The sequence below is a fragment of the Mytilus californianus genome, unplaced genomic scaffold (genome assembly GCF_021869535.1).
Source record: "Mytilus californianus isolate M0D057914Y unplaced genomic scaffold, xbMytCali1.0.p SCAF_2, whole genome shotgun sequence".
Classification (NCBI taxonomy): Eukaryota; Metazoa; Mollusca; class Bivalvia; order Mytilida; family Mytilidae; genus Mytilus; species Mytilus californianus.
The window spans coordinates 21,467,653-21,490,580 of record NW_026262668.1 but is presented as its reverse complement, the minus strand read 5'-3'; the positions used below and the strand labels follow the sequence as shown (position 1 = coordinate 21,490,580).

Here is a 22,928-nt window from a genome sequence, read left to right as displayed (position 1 = left end):
CTATTGCTCCTAGAACGTCCTATAGTTTTGGTCTTGTTCGTACCACACAATGACGACTTTCCAAAAACACATGTGGTGTGCATGGAAATATTTATCAAGATTTTTTATTTTTGGGGAATTTCATTGCTTTTTGCATCTTATATATCTCTGGCAATTTTGATTTTAACTTTTATTTGAATGATATATCGCAAAATGAAATAGAAAATGAAAACTAGATGAAGAAAAGCCATAAAAGTGCTGTTACTTGTCCTTAAAGTTGTTCAAGCCGTAGGATATACCTCACATCTTCTTTAATGTGTTCAAGCTGTAGGATATACCTCACATCTTCTTTAATGTGTTCAAGCCGTAGGATATACCTCACATCTTCTTTAATGTGTTCAAGCCATAGGATACACCTCACATCTTCTTTAATGTGTTCAAGCCGTAGGATACACCTCACATCTTCTTTAATGTGTTCAAGCCGTAGGATACACCTCACATCTTCTTTAATGTGTTTAAGTCGTAGGATATACCTCACATTTTCATTAATGTGTTCAAGCCGTAGGATATACCTCACACCTTCTTTAATGTTCAAGCCGTAGGATATACCTCACATCTTCTTTAATGTATTCAAGCCAAGGGATACACCTCACATCTTCTTTAATGTGTTCAAGCCGTAGGATATACCTCACATCTTCTTTAATGTGTTCAAGCCGTAGGATATACCTCACATCTTCTTTAATGTGTTCAAGCCGTAGGATATACCTCACATCTTCTTTAATGTGTTCAAGCCGCAGGATACACCTCACATCTTCTTCAATTTGTTGAGGTCTAATAGATAACACAAGACCTTTATCAGGAAACCTCAAACCCAAACATTTGAAAGCCTATAAAATCTAAACATATGAAGAGATAACTGACCAAAAGGGCCCTACAAAATAGCCCTATTCACTTAGGTAAACTTTGCATGCGGGAGTTTGAACCTTATTTTTTTTAATAATTTTTTAATTCATTAACGGGGGATTTTTAGAAAAGTTTGTTTAAAATCATGTCAGTACTGAAAGACTGACTACTGAGTTAATGTTACCCTCGACGACCAACAATCCACCATCAGTGGTATCGACCAAGAGCAAGTTAAAAACACATACACTTTATTAATTTTATGCTTTCGAAGCGCTTTTTTCTGGATTTATCGTCATCAGGAACGATCAAATCCAAACATGAGAAACCCAAGGATGTATAAACACGAGAAGAGTAAGTTTGAATATAAAGAGATGACATTAAAATCAAAGGTCTTTAATGCATCTTGTCATTAGAATTATACTTGTTTAGAGGCCTGGAGTCGGGTTTACAAAGAAAATGATCGTAAGTCATGAAAAATTCAGTATACTTGCGGGTAATCAAATAAAAAGTAGTGAAGATAACAAAGGGGGTAATCAAATAAAAAGTGGTGAAGATAACAAAGGGCGGCAAATAAATAAAAAAAGTGTGAAGATACCAAAGGGGGTAATCAAATAAAAAGTAGTGAAGATAACAAAGGGGGTAATCAAATAAAAAGTGGTGAAGATAACAAAGGGGGATAATCAAATAAAAAGTGGTGAAGATACCAAAGGGGGGCAATCAAATAAAAAGTGGTGAAGATACCATAGGGGGGCAATCAAATGAAAAGTGGTGAAGATAACAAAGGGGGGTTATTAAATAAAAAGTGGTGAAGATATCAAAGGGGTCATCAAATAAAAAGTGGTGAAGATAACAAAGGGGGGGGGGGGAGGGGGGTTATCAAATAAAAAGTGAAGATAACAAGGGGGGTCATCAAATAAAAAGTGGTGAAGATAACAAAGGGGGTAGTCAAATAAAATGGTGAAGATACCAAAGGGGGGTAGTCAAATAAAAAAAGGGATGAAGATACCAAAGGGGATAATCAAATAAAAAGTGAAGATACCAAAGGGGGGTAATAAAATAAAAAGTGGTGAAGAAACCAAAGGGAGGATATCAAATAAAAAGTGAAGATTCCAAAGGGGGGTAATAAAATAAAAAGTGGTGAAGAAACCAAAGGGAGGAAATCAAATAAAAAGTGAAGATACCAAAGGGGGTTTATCAAATAAAAAGTGGGGAAGATAACAAGGGGGGTAATCAAAACCATAATCAAACAACGATAGACAACAGTATAACTAACAGAAAAAGACGAACAGACAAAACACTATAAAGGAAACCAATGACTGAGCAAAGCGAACCCAAACAAAAACCGGGGTTGAACTCCTGCGCTCCTGAGGCGTAAGCAGTTTATACTCCACTCGTGACACCATCACTCTTATTGTGTATAAAAAATAGGTGTGATAAGTCTTAATCAGGGAAGTTAAGAATGAGGAAGGGGTGGAATATGAACATATCCGTGGTCATCTGTGCATAACGTAGTAACGGTCAACCAAGTCATGAAGATATCTATGAAACTTTCGAAGAAACGATTTTAACTTTACCTTAAATAATCCATAGCTCAAAAGCTTCATTGTAAGCAGCAAAAATAATCATATCATGGTCATAAATGAATATGATTTTGCTACCGGAAAGATGGATGGATTAGTATTTAACGTTCAGTGGAAAATATTACATCCATAACAGAACTAAAACGTGTTAATCATGTGATATGAATACGAGTCCTGCTTTATCGGTGAAATTATGTCTGTCTCATATCTTGACTTGCATTTAGAAATTGACAACGAGGGGAGGTTGAGAACAAAACATTGCTACAAAAGAGATGAAATCAGCTTCCCGATTTTGAAGTTTCAATCTTAATGTAGCAACATTCCAGTAGCGCCTGCATATAGAGGATATATCTCCAAGCTGATATGGCATTCCAGGGCTTACATTTCCTATCATGATTTCCTTGGTAGAGGGTTGCTGCCAACAAATGTTTCAAGGGCGCTATAAAACCAAGAGTTCCTCGTGGCGAAGTTGACATCATCCCGTCGAAAAATTTATGGACACTATCACGAGTTGTTTGACCGTTATGCAATATATGTTTCACAGATTACGACGGATATGTTCTAATTGTCTTAACCACAATCCTGCCTCTGTTCATCGAATTTGACATACCTAATTAGACTTATCACCGGTTTTGTACATGCAGGAGCAACACAAAGGGTGCTGCATGTGGAGCAGGATCTGCTTATTCTTCCGCAGGACCTGCGATCACCCCCGGGGTTTGTTGGGGTTCGTGGTGCTCAGTTCCTAGTTGTATATATTGTGTGTTGTATACTGTTGTTTATATATATTTTGGTCACTTTTCGTTTTTTTTTTGCCATAGCAGTGTCGGCATACGAGTTCCTTGATATATCTATCACCGCTCTTTTTTAAGCTAGTGTTTTTGTAAGAAAAATTAGCTGTCTTCACAATGTTATACGAAATTTTCGTGAAAATGTTTACTTTTAATTCACTCCTTACGCTGGTTATCAAAGCTTTTTGTTGTATTCGATAATGGCCTTGCGTATTGTCATTTTAATAACAAATAATGTTTTTTCTAGATCTACCATCCTAATCGGTCATGACGCCAGCCGATTGTTCTTCCCGATCTAGTTCCACTGGTGGAAAGAACGTAGTTTTCTGAAACAATTTTCTGAGGAACAACTCGGTCAAAATGGCAAGGTTGTTTTTAGCGTGCGTGAAGTCGGAGGTCGTTTTTTTCAAATTTTACAGGTCGCAAGTCGTTTTTAGAAGGCCCTCAGGTCGGAAGTCGCCTCTAAAAAGCCCAGAGGTCGCAGGTCGTTTTTGACCCTGCGGGAGCCTCATTCTGAATCATTAACTCATCAACTACACTAGCTGCTGAATTTGTATTTTTCTTGGTTTAAAACAAAACAGATAATTCTGTACATTCATCTGAATTGAATAAATAAAATTCTTGAAGTCTTAAATGGAAAGTTTCTGTGTTTGTTGGAAATAACATTTTTTCCTTTAGATGGCCATCTTGTTGGCAGCAACTATCTATCACTATTCATATACAATAAAATAAAAAATAAAATTTACTGAGATATAATTATAAGTTTATTTATCTGTATAGAATAACAACAAGTATATACAAAATACATTAAAGTGTATTCTATAAATAAAATTAACTAAAATACACAAATTTTTAACACACATTCATGTGATCCATCCATATTAATAAATATCTTGAGAAACAAAGTACAAAGTGTTTCTTCTTGTTGGTTTCTGCTACTTAAAACATTCAGCAATATTTGAAAAAATATAGATGACTATTTAAAGTTTTTTTTACATAAACAAAAGATTTGATGTAATTAGAATATTTGTTAAAAACATAAAGACCGAACACGCTACCCACTGCATATATGCTATTAATTTTCCAGAAAAATAAGTTTTGGACACTTTTCCTTTTATCTAATTTAATTTTTCTTATGTTTATTTCTTATTTTAAATTCTGACAATTTTGAAAAAAACAACACACAATTAGAGAATTGGCTAAACTTTCTCATAATCTTCCACTGGCCACTGTATAAAATAAGGAGAAACAGAAAGACAATTATACATTATCTAATATACAACAATCTGTAGTAATACATGAAGCACCATTTCTATTTCCAATCAACTCATCATCACTTTAAACTCTCATTGCATATATTGGTGAGTTTAGTAAATTACTCATCCTATTTCCCATACAAAATTAATACATCATAGTGGTACATTACTCTGTTTGATTTCAGTCCTACTAATAATTTATGTCAAATAGTTTCTACTGTGATGCTGAAATCAATTAGGAAAACAAAAAATCTTGAAGGAAATGCACATATGAAAATTAAAGTATGGAGTGTTTCCATTTTCAAATGATCTAATTTTTGTGTGACAATGAGCGCAAGATAAATCATGAAATATCAATGAGCTATTATATCTTTTGCTCACAAAACCTTACTGAATATAGGTAAAAGATTTGAAAGCATATATGTCAGCTCTATAATTTTAAAGTTTTAATAATGATAAGTAGATGAATGTCTATTTCCTTTTCTTTGTGTCCCTGTAGCCTTTCATGATATATCCTTTAGTTTTAATGATTCCACGACACTTTACCAGGACAGAATATCTCAGGACCCACAATGGTTCCCAGCCTTCTCCATCTTTCTCTGTTGTGTTGGTAGATATCAACTCTTGGAATGATTTTGTTGGTAGTATATCTGTAAAATAAAGTAAAGTAATTAGGATATTCAGGGATTATCCCTAATATTTAGTAACTCCTCTGCTTTTTTCCTAGTGTATTCAGGGATTATCCCTAATATTTTGTTACTCCTTTCCTTTTTCCTAGGATATTCAGGAATTATCTCTAACATTTTTTACTCATGTGTCCTTTTAATCAATGCATCTAAATTATATACCCAGTTAACCATATAGTTCTCATTTTACAAACATAACCGTGATTGTAATCTGGTAAAATTGATTGCAGTGCTATTTTACATACATTATCCCCAATTGAGATTTCAGTGACTTCCCTTTTCTCACAAGAATTTGTGATTTCAAGTGACCATATCTTAAAACTAGAGGCTCTCAAGAGCCTGTGTCACTCACCTGTATCTACTGTTGTTTTGGAAATCATGTAAAATAAGGTTTAAATCATAATAAATAGTATTAGACACCCTAATAATGATTGCACATGAGGCCAAGTTTGGTTTAATTTGGCCCAGTAGTTAAATTAAAAGCAGGTTATCTCACTAGTAACTATACTTACAATAGTTACTGAAGACCCCTTAAAATTTCAGGGCAGATAGAATAATCTGATGAACATTTTTACCAATGTCAGATTTGATCTAAATGCTTTAGTTCCAGAGATAGAAGCCAAAAACTGCATGTTACCCCTATGTTCTATTTTTAGCCATGTCGGCCATGTTGGTTGACAGGCGGGGTCATCCAACACATTTTTCAAACTAGATACCATAATGATGATTGTGGCCAAGTTTGGTTAAATTTCACCTTCAGGCCAGGTGAGCTAAAAAAACTAGGGATGTCAACTCAATAAAAATTTACTAATTGAGTACTCGTTGGATTTACCAAGCGATACTCAAGTACTCACTCGAAAAAAAATCTACAAAATGGAAACACAAAATTATACCTGTTTTATGTATTGTATGTCATTTTCTTATGAACATAAAACCCTCAACATTATTACCTAGGAATAGATAATTGTTCCAGGAATTTTATAGCATAATTAATAGCTCATTAACTACTTGTACCAATTAAGTAAATTGGCAATAATCTAATCAATTAATTAATCTTGTTAATACACATCTTTAGAAAAATAATTACTCAAACAACAGTATTTGGGAATCATAAAAACACATATTTAATGGTCAGCAAAGGGGTAATGATTAGAAACTTACTGATGCCTTTAATCATTTTCTGAGGGTCGACACAGGGTGCAACGAATTTGTTCTTATTTAGAAATATTAATTTGTCAGCTTTTTTTGGGACGAGGCGATTTCTCATCTTTGTTATGTATTTAACATTCCTGCTGATGAAACTATTTGCTCTGACAGAGGTACAGAGGTGGGGGGATGACTATAAGATTAGCTTAAAGTGTAAGCCTTGGAAAGATGCTCTTGTTTATAGCCTACCTCTGTTCGGAGGAATTTAAAATGACAATTAAGCGAACACATTCGAAACGTATTTTAATTTTGATTAATTTTGATTAATATTTAATTTCCTGGGAGGTGCTCTCAATAAAAATATTTTTTGTTTAAGCTTAAGAAAGCAACAACATTCTAACAGGAAACCGATTAGTCAAGTATCATTTTGGTATTCGATACTCGGTACTAACGAGCGATAAACGAGTACTCGAGTACTCGTTGACATCCCTAAACTAGAGGCTCTAAAGAGCCTGTGTCGCTCACCTTGGTCTATGTGCATATTAAACAAAGGACACAGATGGATTCATGACAAAATTGTGTTTTGGTGATGGTGATGTGTTTGTAGATCTTACTTTACTAAACATTCTTGGTGCTTACAGTTATCTCTATCTATAATGAACTTGGCCCAGTAGTTACAGTGGAAAATATTTTGTAAAAATTTGCAAAAATTTGCAAAATTTATGAAAATTGTAAAAAATTGACTATAAAGGGCAATAACTCCTTAAGGGGTCAATTGATAATTTTGGTCATGTTGACTTTTTTGTAGATCTTACTTTGCTGTACATTATTGCTGTTTACAGTTTATCTCTATCTATAATAATATTCAAGATAATAACCAAAAGCTGCAAAATTTTCTTAAAATTACCAATTCTGGGGCAGCAACCCAACAACGTGTTGCCTGATTGGTCTGAAAATTTCAGGGCAGATAGATCTTGACCGAATGAACAATTTTATCCTGTCAGATTTGCTCTAAAGGCTTCTGTTTCAGAGATATGAGCCAAAAACTGCCTTTTTCCCTATGTACTATTTTTTAGCCATGTCAGCCATCTTTTTTCGTGGGCGGGGTCATCGGACACATTTTTTAAACTAGATACCCTAATGATGATTGTGGACAAGTTTGGTTAAGTTTGTCTTAGTAGTTTCAGAGGAGAAGATTTTTGTAAAAGATTACAAAAATTTACGAAAAATGGTTAAAAATTGACTATAAAGGGCAATAACTCCTTAAGGGGTCAACTGACCATTTTGGTCAAGTTGGATTATTTGTAGATCTTACTTTGCTGAACATTTATTGCTGTTTACAGTTTATCTCTATCTATAATAATATTCAAGATAATAACCAAAAACGGCAAAATTTCCTTAAAATTACCAATTCAGGGGCAGCAACCCAACAACGGGTTGTCAGATTCATCTGAAAATTTCAGGGCTGATAGATCTTGACCTGATAAACAATTGTACCCCATGTCAGATTTGCTCTAAATGCTTTGGTTTCAGAGATATAAGCCAAAATCTACATTTTACCCCTATGTTCTATTTTTAGCCATGGCGACCATCTTGGTTGGTTGGCCGGGTCACCGGACACATTTTTTAAACTAGATACCCCAATGATGATTGTGGCCAAGTTTGGTTTAATTTTGCCAAGTAGTTTCAGAGGAGAATTTTTTTGTAAAAGCTAACGACGACGGACGACGACGACGACGACGGACGCCAAGTGATGAGAAAAGCTCACTTGGCCCTTTGGGCCAGGTGAGCTAAAAAAAACAGATGAACAAACATATCTTTTTTTTTTAAATGCATATGTATGTGCATTTTGTACTGTTGAGGATTTAATTGGACACACTTTTGTCAAATAAAATCACTGTTTTGTAGTTTATGGATGTAGCTTTTTATTAAGTAAATCAGGATTTCTTTTACATGTTATAGTCTGGAATTTTAGGGACAAAAAAGTCCTCATATCATACCATTTTAGTGGCTTCATACATATTAAACATAAAGTAAATAAATTACAGATTATACTGTTACCTCTTGGATCATTGTGTGTAAGTAGTTGTATATCATTATCCTTGGCATACTCCACCAAATCTTTGGGCATTACACAACATGATTCTAAGTTAACTTGATTGATGTGTGGTTTCACCTAAATATGAAAAAAAAATATAGCTTATTAAACCTGTAATATTAATCAAACTACAATATAATGCTAAGCAGGGTGCTGCTTGATACGACCGTAGAGGTATAACCCTGAATAGTTGGTGCAAGTATAGACACTAAATTCAAGCTTGATACAGCTCTGACTTTGGACTGTGATTAAATATTTGACACATCATAGGTTTCTGACACAGAATGTATGTGGTCAAAGAACTGAAAAATTTGAAATTGAACTTTTACCTGTTATTGTCCAATATCCAAAATCTAAATACATGGTTAGATTCAGCCTATCCAAGTGCACCAAGTATTTAATTTATTTATTTGTTAATGGACAATACTAGCTAAGATTTTAAAATGCTCCATAAAGGAATTAAGTTTAAGCTGTAATTGGTTGGAAACCTTTTATTAAACTTATTAATATTTTTTGGTGTTTGAATATTGCTACAAATGGGGCAGAGATGGATGTGTATGGTAGTTGAGGTTTATTTGTCATCAGGTAATGATTGAAGTTTTTAAACATATTGTGACTTTGGATGATGGGAAAGGGGAGGAAATTAATATTTCTTGACATTGTTAAACTGTTAGCATTCAGAAATTAATATTGATGATTTAGCAATTTTAGGAATAAATGATGTAGTGGAAATGAAATGCAGAATAAAATTACATCAAAGTTAAAAGGATAATAGAATTATCTTATAATAAACTGAAGCTTTTTTTAAAATTTTTTTGCAAATGTAATCGTGGTTTATAGGGTTGTTATTCTAAGTGGTTGGGATGTTATTTTAATTAGATTTGTGAATTTGTGGCTAGAATTGTTCTGAAAAGTGATATCAAATGATGACATTAATGTTGTGTGTTTTTAGAGTAGATTATCATTAAATTGTCATTTGATGTTATTTGCCTTTAAACAGAAATGTCAATATGGACGAAATTGTTTTTAAGTATATGTGGGAAATGTTTAGCACTCTAATTTGGACCCACTTGAAAACATGGCTCAAAAACAAAATTCTTAATACACGGTAAGAATATGCATATCAAAGAACCCCAATATTTTAAGATTATTTAAACCCCATTGAAATTGGTCAGAAATAAGCAATGCAAACAAAAATTTAATCAAACCTTCCTTTTGTGGTATTGAATCTTGTGACACAATAATAAGTCAATTTCATACAAATCCATACTCTATACTCAAGTGATAGTCCCAAAACCAGAAAATGTTTGTTTTTGACCCCAAATTCTTAAACGGTTAGGGCAAAACCCCCAATTTCTAAACCCTCTTTAAGTGGTTTGGTATCTTGTGGTACAATTTCATAGGGATCCATACACTCATACTCAAATCATTGTCTGGAAACCAATGTCTTCAGACCACAACGACATCTCATTACCATTATGGGGTCGTATAAAAACTGTTCAATACTACTAAAAGGTTTAAATAACATAATCTTTACTCTTAACAAAAGAAACATGTAGACATCCTAACTGTTTATGTAGCAAGGTCATAACTGTGCACACTATTTGATTGTAGTTTTTAAATATTATAAAGCTTTTCCAGTGAGGTACCAGTAAAGTAGCACCCCTAATGACAAAACATATTTACCCTTGCCCAGTTATACAGCTGTTCCTGTAATGTTTTGTTTACTTCAGCACCCCCTAGTGACAGTACATATTTACCCATGCCCAGTTATACAGCTGTTCCTGTAATGTTTTGTTTAGATCAGCACCCCTAGTGACAGAACATATTTACCCATGCCCAGTTATACAGTTGTTCCTGTAATGTTTTGTTTAGATCAGCACCTCTAATGACAGTACATATTTACCCTTGCCCAGTTATACAGTTGTTCCTGTAATGTTTTGTTTAGATCAGCACCCCTAGTGACAGAACATATTTACCCTTGCCCAGTTATACAGTTGTTCCTGTAATGTTTTGTTTAGATCAGCACCTCTAATGACAGTACATATTTACCCTTGCCCAGTTATACAGTTGTTCCAGTAATGTTTTGTTTAGATCAGCACCCCCTAATGACAGAACATATTTACCCTTGCCAAGTTATACAGTTGTTCCTGTAAAGTTTTGTTGAGATCAGAGTGGGGCCCATTACCAACAGAACATATTTACCCATGCCCAGTAATACAGTTGTTCCTGTAATGTTTTGTTTAGATCAGCACCCCTAGTGACAGAACATATTTACCCTTGCCCAGTTATACAGTTGTTCCTGTAATGTTTTGTTTAGATCAGCACCTCTAATGACAGTACATATTTACCCTTGCCCAGTAATACAGTTGTTACAGTAATGTTTTGTTGACATCAGCACCCCTATTGACAGAACATATTTACCCTTGCCAAGTTATACAGTTGTTCCTGTAAAGTTTTGTTGAGATCAGAGTGGGGCCCATTACCAACAGAACATATTTACCCATTCCCAGTAATACAGTTGTTCCTGTAATGTTTTGTTTAGATCAGCACCCCTAGTGACAGAACATATTTAACCTTGCCCAGTTATACAGTTATTCCTGTAATGTTTTGTTTAGATCAGCACCTCTAATGACAGTACATATTTAGCCTTGCCCAGTAATACAGTTGTTCCAGTAATGTTTTGTTCAGATCAGCGTGGGGCCCATTACTGACGAAACATATTTATCCTTGCCAAGTTATACAGTTGTTCCTGTAAAGTTTTGTTGAGATCAGAGTGGGGCCCATTACCAACAGAACATATTTACCCATGCCCAGTAATACAGTTGTTCCTGTAATGTTTTGTTTAGATCAGCACCCCTAGTGACAGAACATATTTACCCTTGCCCAGTTATACAGTTATTCCTGTAATGTTTTGTTTAGATCAGCACCTCTAATGACAGTACATATTTAGCCTTGCCCAGTAATACAGTTGTTCCAGTAATGTTTTGTTCAGATCAGCGTGGGGCCCATTACTGACGGAACATATTTACCCTTGCCAAGTTATACAGTTGTTCACGTAAAGTTTTGTTGAGATCAGAGTGGGGCCCATTACCAACAGAACATATTTACCCATGGCCAGTAATACAGTTGTTCCAGTAATGTTTTGTTCAGATCAGCGTGGGGCCCATTACCAACAGAACATATTTACCCTTGCCCAGTTATACAGTTGTTCCTGTAATGTTTTGTTGAGATCAGCACCTCTAATGACAGAACATATTTACCCTTGCCCAGTTATACAGTTGTTCCAGTAAAGTTTTGTTGAGATCAGAGTGGGGCCCATTACCAACAGAACATATTTACCCATGCCCAGTAATACAGTTGTTCCTGTAATGTTTTGTTTAGATCAGCACCCCCTAGTGACAGAACATATTTACCCTTGCCCAGTTATAGTTGTTCCTGTAATGTTTTGTTGACATCAGCACCCCTAATGACAGAACATATTTACCCTTGCCCAGTTATACAGTTGTTCCAGTAAAGTTTTGTTGAGATCAGAGTGGGGCCCATTACCAACAGAACATATTTACCCATGGCCAGTAATACAGTTGTTCCAGTAATGTTTTGTTCAGATCAGCGTGGGGCCCATTACTGACAGAACATGTTTGCCCTTGCCCAGTTATATAGTTGTTCCAGTAATGTTTTGTTGAGATCAGCCTGGGACCCATTACTAACAGAACATATTTACCCTTGCCCAGTAAAACAGTTGTTCCAGTAAAGTTTTGTTGAGATCAACACCCCTTTATGACAGAACTTATCTATCCATGCCCCATTATACAGCTGTTTTAGTAATGTTTTGTTGGTATCAATCCCCCTTAGTGACAGTCAGAACATATTTACCCTTGCCCAGTTATATAGCTGTTCCAGTAATGTTTTGTTGAGATCAGCAATTCCTAAAGACAGAACAGCTTCACTATCTACTAATTCTTCGAGGCATGTCCAGTATGGCTTGATTATGTCTAATGTTAAATCATCTTCATCTTCAAATTCAGGCAGAGCTAATAACACTGTCTCTATAAAACTCACGTTCAATTCTTTCAAAGCTGAAATGTAATATTTTTAGAATAATGCATTACTTGTTGATTGCTGGCTGTTTATATTTGATAATTAAAAGGAGGTCACTGTTATTAATGTCCTAACAAAGGCCAGGATATTTTTTGTTTCAATATGGAGGTTGATATAAATGTATCAATTTTTTTCTATGCATCTGCCTTATATTTTTCACAAGCAAATTATGTTTTTGCCTTTGTTACCTTGGTTACCATAATGATATTCTTACCTTTGTTTTTTTGTCTTGTTACCAGAATGATTTTTCCTACCTTTGTTGTCTTGGTAAGCAGAATGATAATCCTACCTTTGTTTATTGCCTTGGTTAACAGAATGATATCCCTACCTTTGTTGGCTTGGTTAACAGAATAATATTCCTACCTTTGCTAAATGTTTTGGTTTAACAGAATAATATTCTTACCTTTGTTAGTTTCCTTAGTTAACAGAATGATATTCCTACCTTTGTGTATTGCCTTAGTTAACAGAGTGATATTCTTACCTTTGTTAGTTGCCTTGGTTAACAGAATGATATTCTTACCTTTGTTAGTTGCCTTAATTTGTTAACAGAATGATATTCCTACCTTTGTTTGTTGCCTTAGTTAGTTAACAGAATGATATTCCTACCTTTGTGTGTTGCCTTAGTTAACAGAATGATATTCTTATCTTTGCTAGTTGCCTTAGTTAACAGAGTGATATTCTTACCTTTGTTAGTTGCCTTGGTTTACAGAATGATATTCTCACCTTTGTTAGTTGCCTTAATTAGTTAACAGAATGATATTCTTACCTTTGTTAGTTGCCTTAATTAGTTAACAGAATGATATTCCTACCTTTGTTTGTTGCCTTAGTTAGTTAACAGAATGATATTCCTACCTTTGTTTGTTGCCTTAGTTAACAGAGTGATATTTGTACCTTTGCCTTAGTTAGTTAACAGAATGATATTCCTACCTTTGTTTGTTGCCTTAGTTAACAGATTGATATTCCTACCTTTGTTTATGGTCTTAGTTAACAGAATGATATTCATACCTTGCTAATTGCCTTGGTTAACAGAATAATATTCCGATCTTTATTTGTTGCCTTGGTTAACAGGAGGATATTATTACATTTGTTTGTTGCCCTGGTTTACAGAATGATATTCCTACCTTTGTTTGTTGCCTTGGTTAAAAGAATGATATGCCTACCTTTGCTAGTTGCCTTGGTTAACAGAATCATATTCATACCTTTGTTAGTTGCCTTGGTTAACAGAATGATATTCCTACATTTGTTAGTTGCCTTGGTTTACAGAATAATATTATTCCTACCTTTGTTAGTTGTCTTGGTTTACAGAATGATATTCCTACCTTGTAATTTGTCTTTGTTAACAGAATGGTATTCCTACATTTGTGTGTTGCCCTGGTTAACAGAATGATATTCCTATCTTTGTTTATTGCCTTGGTTAACAAAATGATATTCATACCTTTGTTTGTTGTCCTGGTTAACAAAATGATATTCATATCTTTGTTAGTTGCCTTGGTTTACAGAATGATATTCATACCTTGCTAGTTTCCTTGGTTAACAGAATGATATTCCTATCTTTGTTTGTTGCCCTGGTTAACAGAATGATATTCCTACCTTTGTTAGTTGCCTTGGTTAACAGAATGATATTCCTACCTTTGTTTGTTGCCTCTTTAAGTAGTTCAGCTGGTAGTAGACTGCAGAGAAATATTTTGACTGTAAAACAAAGGGCCCTTTTTGTTGTTAAAATATACATTGTAATGGCATAAATAATATCATACGGTGTATCAATGTCAGTAAAGCAGTTCCAAAACCAATTAAGGTTATATAAAATTGTCAATTATTTCTCCATGCACACAACATTGTCAGCATAAATGAGGCAAAAAGTACACACATGAAAACTTTAATTATTCTTGCATTTTTATTATAACTTCTATTCAAATTGCAGACCAATTTAAATGTAGTTGGTTTGTTTGTTATCTTTTATTTTCTATGTGATTGGCATCTGAAAAAGAACTTCATCTTTCAACTAAAGTATGCAGGTAAACAATTTTATTTAAAAAGCTTATCATATCAAAATGAAATGTACAGCTTAGTGATTCTGAATATATGAGGAAAATTGTCTTTGAATTTTAAGGTTTCTGTAAACCGACATATTTTACTCTATTAGCCTTTCCTAGCTGCAAAGTGCACACTAACATTTTTAACTTTGTTGAGATTTTCTTTAAAGAGAAAATACAAGTTAAAACATTTATGACATTTTTATTTTGTTATTTGTTAATGCATGAGTGTCACAAAAATAAATCACTGGTGAAAATTAGTTTATTTACAAACTTTTCAGGGACTTGATCATTTCAGGTAATATATGCCTAAATTTTGAAAATATCAAAATGCTGATTTTTGAAATATGTGGTCATACCGGTAGTAAGAAAAAAAAAGTTCCTACTTTTACCATTAATGGTGTGGCCAATACAGGGATAATACTGGCAATAGACAAAATGAATTATTTTTTCTCCTTCTATTTAGTGATTTTCAAATTTTTTTGGGAAATTCATCAAACATAAGTGGTTTCATGAAATAAGTTCCAATTGTGGACACAAAAATGTTTTACCTGTTAGTTTAAGGTCTCCTCTTTCCTCCTCAGGTAAAGTTTCTATAAATTTATCATTATTACATGTCAGTTCTGTCTGGTACTATAATAAACACACAAACAGATTACATATTCATGTATATACTTTTTCACTTTTTTGGTCTTTTGGAAAATGTTGTTTGTGCTGTATTTAGACCCCTTTACCAAGAAATTTGTTTTGCATGCACACATATAAAAATTGTGGTTTTTTATCCAACGCAATCATAGGATTGAACATTGTTTTCAATTTAGACTTGTTTATATTTTTTTCGTTTGGGCTTGTATTATATTTGCCTTCGGGTTTATATAATCCGTTCATCCTATTTCGACTCTTGAAAATTCAAGTGTCTATCCTAAATTGAGGTAAATTATATGGCCTTCCTAACATCACTGAAGAGACATTAATTGTCGAAATCCGGCTATGGTGTACAAATTCTTGCACCTCATGTTTGCGGTATACCATCTTTTCCGCAAGTTTATTGTTTTCTGTTTGGTATTAAATTAATAATTAAGATCCATTTTGTTACATCTGGTGATTCGTTTATTTTGGCAATGGCCATGGCAGTCAGCAGGGTTTAAGAACATCCGTTGTTCGACCTGTTAGTCAAATGTGTTTTGTTAAAATATACTTTTTCACTTTTTTGGTCTTTTGGAAAATGTTGTTTGTGCTGTATTTAGACCCCTCTACCAAGAATTTTGTTTTGCATGCACACGTATAAAAATTGCGGTTTTATCCAACGCAATCATAGGTTTGAGCTTGTTTTCAATTTAGACTTGTTCAGATTACATATACATATATATATATATATATATATACAAAAGTTGACATACATTGTTAGTCAGCACATCCATCCAAGTATAAAAAATCTTTCATCTTATATCAAATTTCTCTATTAAAGGATGGCAACGGCATTTAAATTATTGTGAATGTTCAGGCTTTAAAAAAATTTTACAGGCAACTTAATCTATAGAAAGGTGTGATAATTTCTAACGTTTAAAAATTTACTTGTAAAAGAAGGAATTGCATTCACTTTTCCAAGAAAGACCCCTGACTAATTATACTAATTTAATTTATAATTAAAGACTATTCTTTTCTGGTTTTACTGTTTAGTTGGGTTGCTGTTTTATTGAAATATGTCTCCTTTTATCAATATACATGTTGTAATGCAGATCTATAAAGCAATCAGCAGTTATTTGAAATCCTATGACATTTACAATTCCAAACAAGAAAATGTTACTTACATTGTAGATCTAAGAAAATGTTACTTACATTGTAGATCTAAGAAAATGTTATTTACATTGTAGATCTAAGAAAAAGCTACTTACATTGTAGATCTAAGAAAATGTTACTCACATTGTAGATCTAAGAACAATGTTACTTACATTGTAGATCTAAGAACAATGTTACTTACATTGTAGATCTAAGAACAATGAAATATTTCTGTCATTAAGTTGCTGTCTAATTGATGTCTACCCCACATTTCCTTTGATCATATTTGTATCCAGTGATATATGCGTTGTTTGTGTTGCTCAGTCTCAAGTTAATTATATGTAGTGTTTTGTGCAATTTTTTTTCTTTTTCCATGGTGTTAATGGCGTTGTCAGTTTCTCTTCAACAAAAGAGTTTTGTATGTCTCCTTGATATCTTCCACCTTTTTTTAATTACATTATTCAGATAACATGTTTGCAGTGTCCTACATTATATTTCTTTCTGTGTATTTGGTGTAGCTATAAATTGAAGTATTTCTGTGTGCACAGGTTATTTCAGTCTTTTCAAGTAAATTTTGTAAATGGAATTGTATTTCTTATACACAACCAAATACATTTTCATATTCTCTGCAATTTTCTTCCTTTTACCTGTAACTGATTTTTATCTGTAGCATCAATGATAGATCTGAAAGTTGATCCAACACTCTCAGTTATCTGAAAAATATGAAATCATCACTTGTGTTATAAAGTTAACAAACAATAAATTATATGATTATCTACCATTGATAAAACAATTATTTTTATATTTTGATTGTTTTATATTATGATGTTCTCAAATAAAATTGATATAATTTATAGTAATAAGATATCAAATACACTGTGGATTCATATATTTTTGTGGATACAAATTTTCATGAATTGAGGAAAAATAGTATTTTTGTGGATATTCGATTTCAAGGTTTAGGTAATTATAATGTCTCCACACAGACCTATAGAAAATTTGTACTTCGTTCGACTTTAAAATTTGTGGTTTACCTATACTCCTGAAATCCATGAAAATTGATATCCTACAAATTATAATAAATCCACAGTAGCACCAAATGTAAAGTCATTTTATCTAAGCTTAAGACTAGCTGTCAGTAACTGCGAGTACTCTCAGATCTGTACTTCATGTACTTAGTGTCTTTTTGTTGTTGGGATGTACAAGTACCTGTCCAAGTCTACACTGTGTTTTTGTTGGATGTATTTCTATTTGAATCCATCTGATGAGTTAATAGATATAAGAAGATGTGGTATGAGTGCCAATGAGACAACTCTCCATCCAAGTCAAAATTTATAAAAGTACATATAAACCATTAAAGGTCAAAGTACGGTCTTCAACACAGAGCCTTGGCTCACACCGAACAGCAAGCTATAAAGGGCCCCAAAAATTACTAGTGTAAAACCATTCAAATGGGAAAACAAACAGTTTAATCTATATAAAAAACGAGAAACACTTATGAACCACATCAACAAACGACTACTGAACATCAGATTCCTGACTTAGGACAGGTGCAATCAATTGCAGCGGGTTTAAACGTTTTAATGGTACCAAACCTTTACCCTTATCTGAAACAATAGTGTAACATCACAACAAAGACAGACACACTATAAAATATCAATTGAAATGGCTTAACTCAATCAAGAGACATATTAACACGTACAGTGAACATACACTGAACAAATAAATTTGATCTTTGATACAATGTAAATAATGTAAATAAGCCTTTTTCAACTGATTTTTATAGTGTGTTCTTATGTTGTACTGTTACACCACTGTCCCAGGTTAGTGGAGGGTTGGGTGCCCTCTAACATGTTTAACCCCGCCACATTCTGTATGTGCCTGTGTCAAGTCAGGAGCCTGTAATTCAGTGGTTGTCGTTTGTTGCTGTGTTACATATTTTTTTTTTCGCTCATTATTTTGTACTTAAATAAAGCTTTGCTCATTGATGAAGGCCGTACCGTGACCTATAGTTGTTAATTTCTGTGTCACTTGGTCTCTTGTGGAGAGTTGTCTCATTGGCAATCATACAACACCTTCTTTTTTATATATAAGGTATGATATGTATGTCATATACCAGTAAACAATAATTTTAAATAAGTTCCTTTTTCACAATGATTTTGTCATGTTTAGAAAACATATAACAGTTATTTTTTCCCCAAAATTGCACCAATTGACGATATTTCTTTTACTTGCTCTTACTTGACAGAGTACCAGAATGTCCTACCTAAGAGTAGGTAACCTGTTGAAAAATTGTATACTACAGAGTCAAAAGTTGGTACAATGTATATACATGATATAAGTCTATTTCTAAACATTTTTTTTTTTAAGTATCATTTAATATTTTCTTGTATTATCTTCATAATGTATTTATACGAAAGAAGGAAAAAAACTCCAGTCGTAATTAATCATGTTAACTAATATAAAATAAATATTTACAAGTAAAACAGAACCCACTTGCATATATTATTTGTAGAGATTTAATTTTTTTTTTTCTTTTCTTTTAAAAAATTAACTGTAGATCAAAAGTTATAGGAGCTACCAGGTTAAAGAACACTAAAAAATTTAAGTTATTGTTTACTTCTAGAAGTGTCATCCTCAAGCTTGATGTATAATTTAATCCCAGCACACAGTTTTCTCATCATAATTCCTGTGAAATAGGGCAAAATCAGATATATGCAAATTTGCAGGAAACTGTATGCTCTACAACATGGCAGTCTCCATCAGAGTGAATGCATCTGTGCAACTGTTGTAAAAAAGGTTAATGATTTGGGATTCACTACTGACACTAGTACAAAACATGTTTAATGATTTGTCTTTCGACTGTTACCAGGACTCTGCCCTCTTTTATCAAGAATATTTAACTTTAATATATCTAAACAGGAAACATATTTTTACAATTCATCTAGATCAGTGAAAAAATGATTTGTCATGTTGTTCTAAATTTTGACACAGTTAATGACAGTATTTATTGCTAAGTTTCATGCTATTTGTCAAACTGATAAACACATGCTATTAACCTGTTAATTGTAATAATGTCTGATACTAAAAAATCTAGACCCGATTAATTAAGTTACAAATTATAGTTACTTCCAGATCGGCCCACAAAAAAAATAATTAAGAAACAAACACTAAAATGTGCATAGAGAATTTAAACCTCTGTAGTTGGTGTTTCATTTGCTTTCCTCTTCAATCTGTTCCAGTGAACAATGTTCCCTGTGTGCACAACCACTGAACCAACTTTTGGTATAACTAAGGGAACAACGGTAGATTCCTCTGTCATTCTGGTTACTACAGCCAAGAAACCAAACGGTGTTGTTCCTCGATGTAAGTTTAATCTTTAATAAGCAAATTCGAACTTCCCTTTTTTAAAACACTGTGTAGAGTTCCAATAAACGTTCCTAAATATAAACCGGATATGGTCTTTGAATCCGTTTTTGCTTAATTGGTGTTTTCTTCGACGTCCGCGTTTAGTCGAGTTTTACCAGAGACATAAGATCATTTATGTCATTTTTAAGACAAATTTTATTTAAATGCTCATAGTGACTTTTGCAAATTTTGGAAACTACAAGTAAACATAAACAAACCAAAAGCCATTATATTTAACTCAGAATCCATGACAAATCGCCCCACTGGCAAATCGCCCCACACCTAATCGCCCCACTTTTTCACCAACTCGCCCCACTTTTAAAAAAATCGCCCCACTCTTGTTTACCAACTCGCCCCACTTATGAAAAGAGTAAAATCCCATTGAAAATAGGTTGGATAACATGCCCCACTCATGTAAAAGGTTAAAATCACGCTGAAATAAGGTCTGCCAACTCGCCCCACTCATGACAAATAGATAAACCACGATGAATTTAGTAATGCCAACTCGCCCCACTTATGGAAAAAGATGCTATCCCGTTGTATATGTTCCTGCCACTTATAAATAAAATCAATACCTATGAAAACCTTAGATAAACATCATTTGTAATTCTTTTCTTTTTGTTTTTCTTTTCTTTTTGTTTAAATAAAGCAGTAAGAAGTGAGTACCAGTATTTCGGTGACGTGAATGTCAACTCGCCCCACTTGTGAAAAATAGAAAAATTCTGATGAATTGAGTTATCCCAACTCGCCCCACTTATGAAAAATAGGAAAATCCTAATATTGAGTCATGCCAACTCTCTACACTTATGAAAAAGGAAGTAATACCGTTGAATTTATGTCTGCCAACGTACCCAACTGATAAATAAAAGTATGAATAGAATTAATGGCTACCAACTAGCCCCACTTATGAATAAAATGATTAAACTGTAATGAGTGTAGGCCTTCCAATTCTGCCCACTTATGAAAACGATAGAAATGCATCTTTTTTTTTTTGGTTCTTTTCTTTTGGTTGAAATAAAACAGAAAAAAGGTAGCATCAGCATTTATGTGACGTTTTTTTCCTGCATGACATTTTAACATTCAACTATATTAGGAGTGCTTAATATAAATTGGAATTTAAATGTTATCATATTGGTTTCTGATGGATACTTGTCTCATTGGCAATTATAGCAATCTGCTTATTTTTATGTAGATTTCTTATTCTCAATAACATTATATTGTAACGGTTTATTTCTTCCTCTGTGATATTTTATCCTGGGGATAATTTGTCACAGAAATTTACTATTTTAAGTCTTAAAATAAAAGGGTTTACCTTTACGTTGTACGTTAAGTGGGGCGAGTTGGCAGGAGTAATATTAACGGGATTTAACCCTTTTCAAAAGTGGGGCGATTTTTTAAAAAGTGGGGCGAGTTGGTAAACCAGTTGGGGCGATTTTTTTAAAAGTGGGGCGAGTTGGTGAAAAAGTGGGGCGATTAGGTGTGGGGCGATTTTCCAATGGGGGGATTTGTCCTGCTTCCTTTAACTCAAATGGCAAAACCCATAATATTTTTTTAAATATAATAATAAATTCCTGGAAACAGTTAATTATTAAATCTGGGACTGTTTAAAAAAGGGACGACATCAAAAGCTAGATCAATGTAGGAGGGGGGGGGGGGGGGGGGGGGTCAGTGAAAAAACTATGTGAATTAAGTTTTTTATCCTACATTGAACTTTTGATGTCGTCCCTTATACCATGGAAGTATTATATTGTCAATATAATACTTCCATGATTATACCAACAAGAGGCTCTCAAGAGCCTGAATCGCTCACCTGTTATTTTTTTTGCTTAAATCTTTCATCAATGATTATTTTTGCTTTTTAACCATATGTTCCATTTTAGCCATAGTGTATATGTTTCTTGAGGTACAAGGAAATGAAATACAAAATTTATACTAGATTCATTTGAGATGATTTTTAAAGTTAAAAAACATAAAACAACTTGTGTAAAAATTGTCCTTAAAGGGCAATAACTCCTTAAGGGGTCAATTGACAATTTTGGTCATATTAAACTTTTTTGTAGATCTTACTTTGCTGAACATTTTTGCTGTTTACAGTTTATCTTTATCTTCAATAATATTCAAGATAATAACCAAAAACTGCAAAATTTCCTTAAAACAACCAATTTAGTGGCAGCAACCCAACAATGGGTTGTTCGGTGTGTCTGAAAATTTCAGGGCTGATAGATCCTGACCTTTTGAACATTTTTACCCCATGTCAGATTTGCTCTAAATGCTTTAGTTTCTGAGATATACGCCAAAAACTGCATTTCACCCCTATGTTCTATTTTTAGCCATGGCGGCCATGTTTGTTGATGGATCAAAATTTCTTATACAATTCATAAACTAGTTTCCTAAAGGAACATTCATTCAAAGTTAAGAAGTATTAGGCACAATAGTTTCAGAGGAGAAGATTTTTAAATGTTAGCAAACTTGATGAACACATTGCGTAAAATTGTCTTTAAAGGGACATAACTCCTTAAGGGGTCAATTGACAAATTTGGGCATTTAACTTTTCTGTAGATCTTACTTTGCTGAACATTATTGCTGTTTACAGTTTATTTCTATATATAATAATATTCAAGATAATAACAAAAAACAGCAAAATTTCCTCAAAACTACCAATTTAGTGGCAGCAACCCAACAATGGGTTGTTCGATTTGTCTGAAAATTTCAGGGCTGATAGATCTTGACCAATTGAACAATTTTACCCATGTCAGATTTGCTCTAAAAGCTTTAGTTTTGGAGATATAAGCCAAACATAGCATTTGACCCCTATGTTCTATTTTTAGCCATGGCGGCTATGTTTGTCGATGGATTAAAACTTCGGATACAATTTATAAACTAGATATCCTAAGGAACATTTAGATGAAGTTTGAAGGTATTTTGCCCGGTATTTTCAGAGGAGAAGATTTTTAAATGTTAGCAAACTTGATGAACAAATTGTGTAAAATTGTCTTTAAAGGGCAATAACTCCTTAAGGGGTCAATTGAAATTTTGGTCATATAAACTTTTTTGTAGATCTTACTTTGCTGAACATTATTGCTGTTTACAGTTTATATCTATCTATAATAATATTCAAGATAATAACAAAAAACTGCAAAATTTCCTTAAAACTACCAATTTTGTGAC

The 22,928-nt window shown here is 33.4% G+C and overlaps 1 protein-coding gene across 1 annotated transcript; it reads right to left on the bottom strand.

Annotated features, from left to right (window-relative positions):
- Positions 1–3,999: 3,999 nt before the first annotated feature.
- Positions 4,000–19,768, bottom strand: LOC127729496 (glutamate--cysteine ligase regulatory subunit-like). The gene is made up of 7 exons (XM_052237337.1): positions 19,549–19,768; positions 17,000–17,065; positions 15,125–15,206; positions 14,170–14,229; positions 12,316–12,518; positions 8,403–8,517; positions 4,000–5,159 (listed from the first exon to the last, which is right to left on the bottom strand). Exons 1-7 carry the CDS (start codon positions 19,672–19,674, stop codon positions 4,981–4,983), a joined length of 831 nt encoding a protein of 276 aa, XP_052093297.1. The 5' UTR covers positions 19,675–19,768; the 3' UTR covers positions 4,000–4,980.
- Positions 19,769–22,928: the final 3,160 nt, after the last annotated feature.

Excerpts from the sequence above, each read along its gene's own strand:
- LOC127729496 (XM_052237337.1), bottom strand. The coding sequence starts at position 19,674 with ATGACAGAGGAATCTACCGTTGTTCCCTTAGTTATACCAAAAGTTGGT. Across the intron at positions 15,207-16,999 it reads CAGATAAAAATCAGTTACAG|TACCAGACAGAACTGACATG; the intron begins GTAAAAGGAAGA and ends TGTTTATTATAG. Across the intron at positions 5,160-8,402 it reads TACACACAATGATCCAAGAG|ATATACTACCAACAAAATCA; the intron begins GTAACAGTATAA and ends TTTATTTTACAG.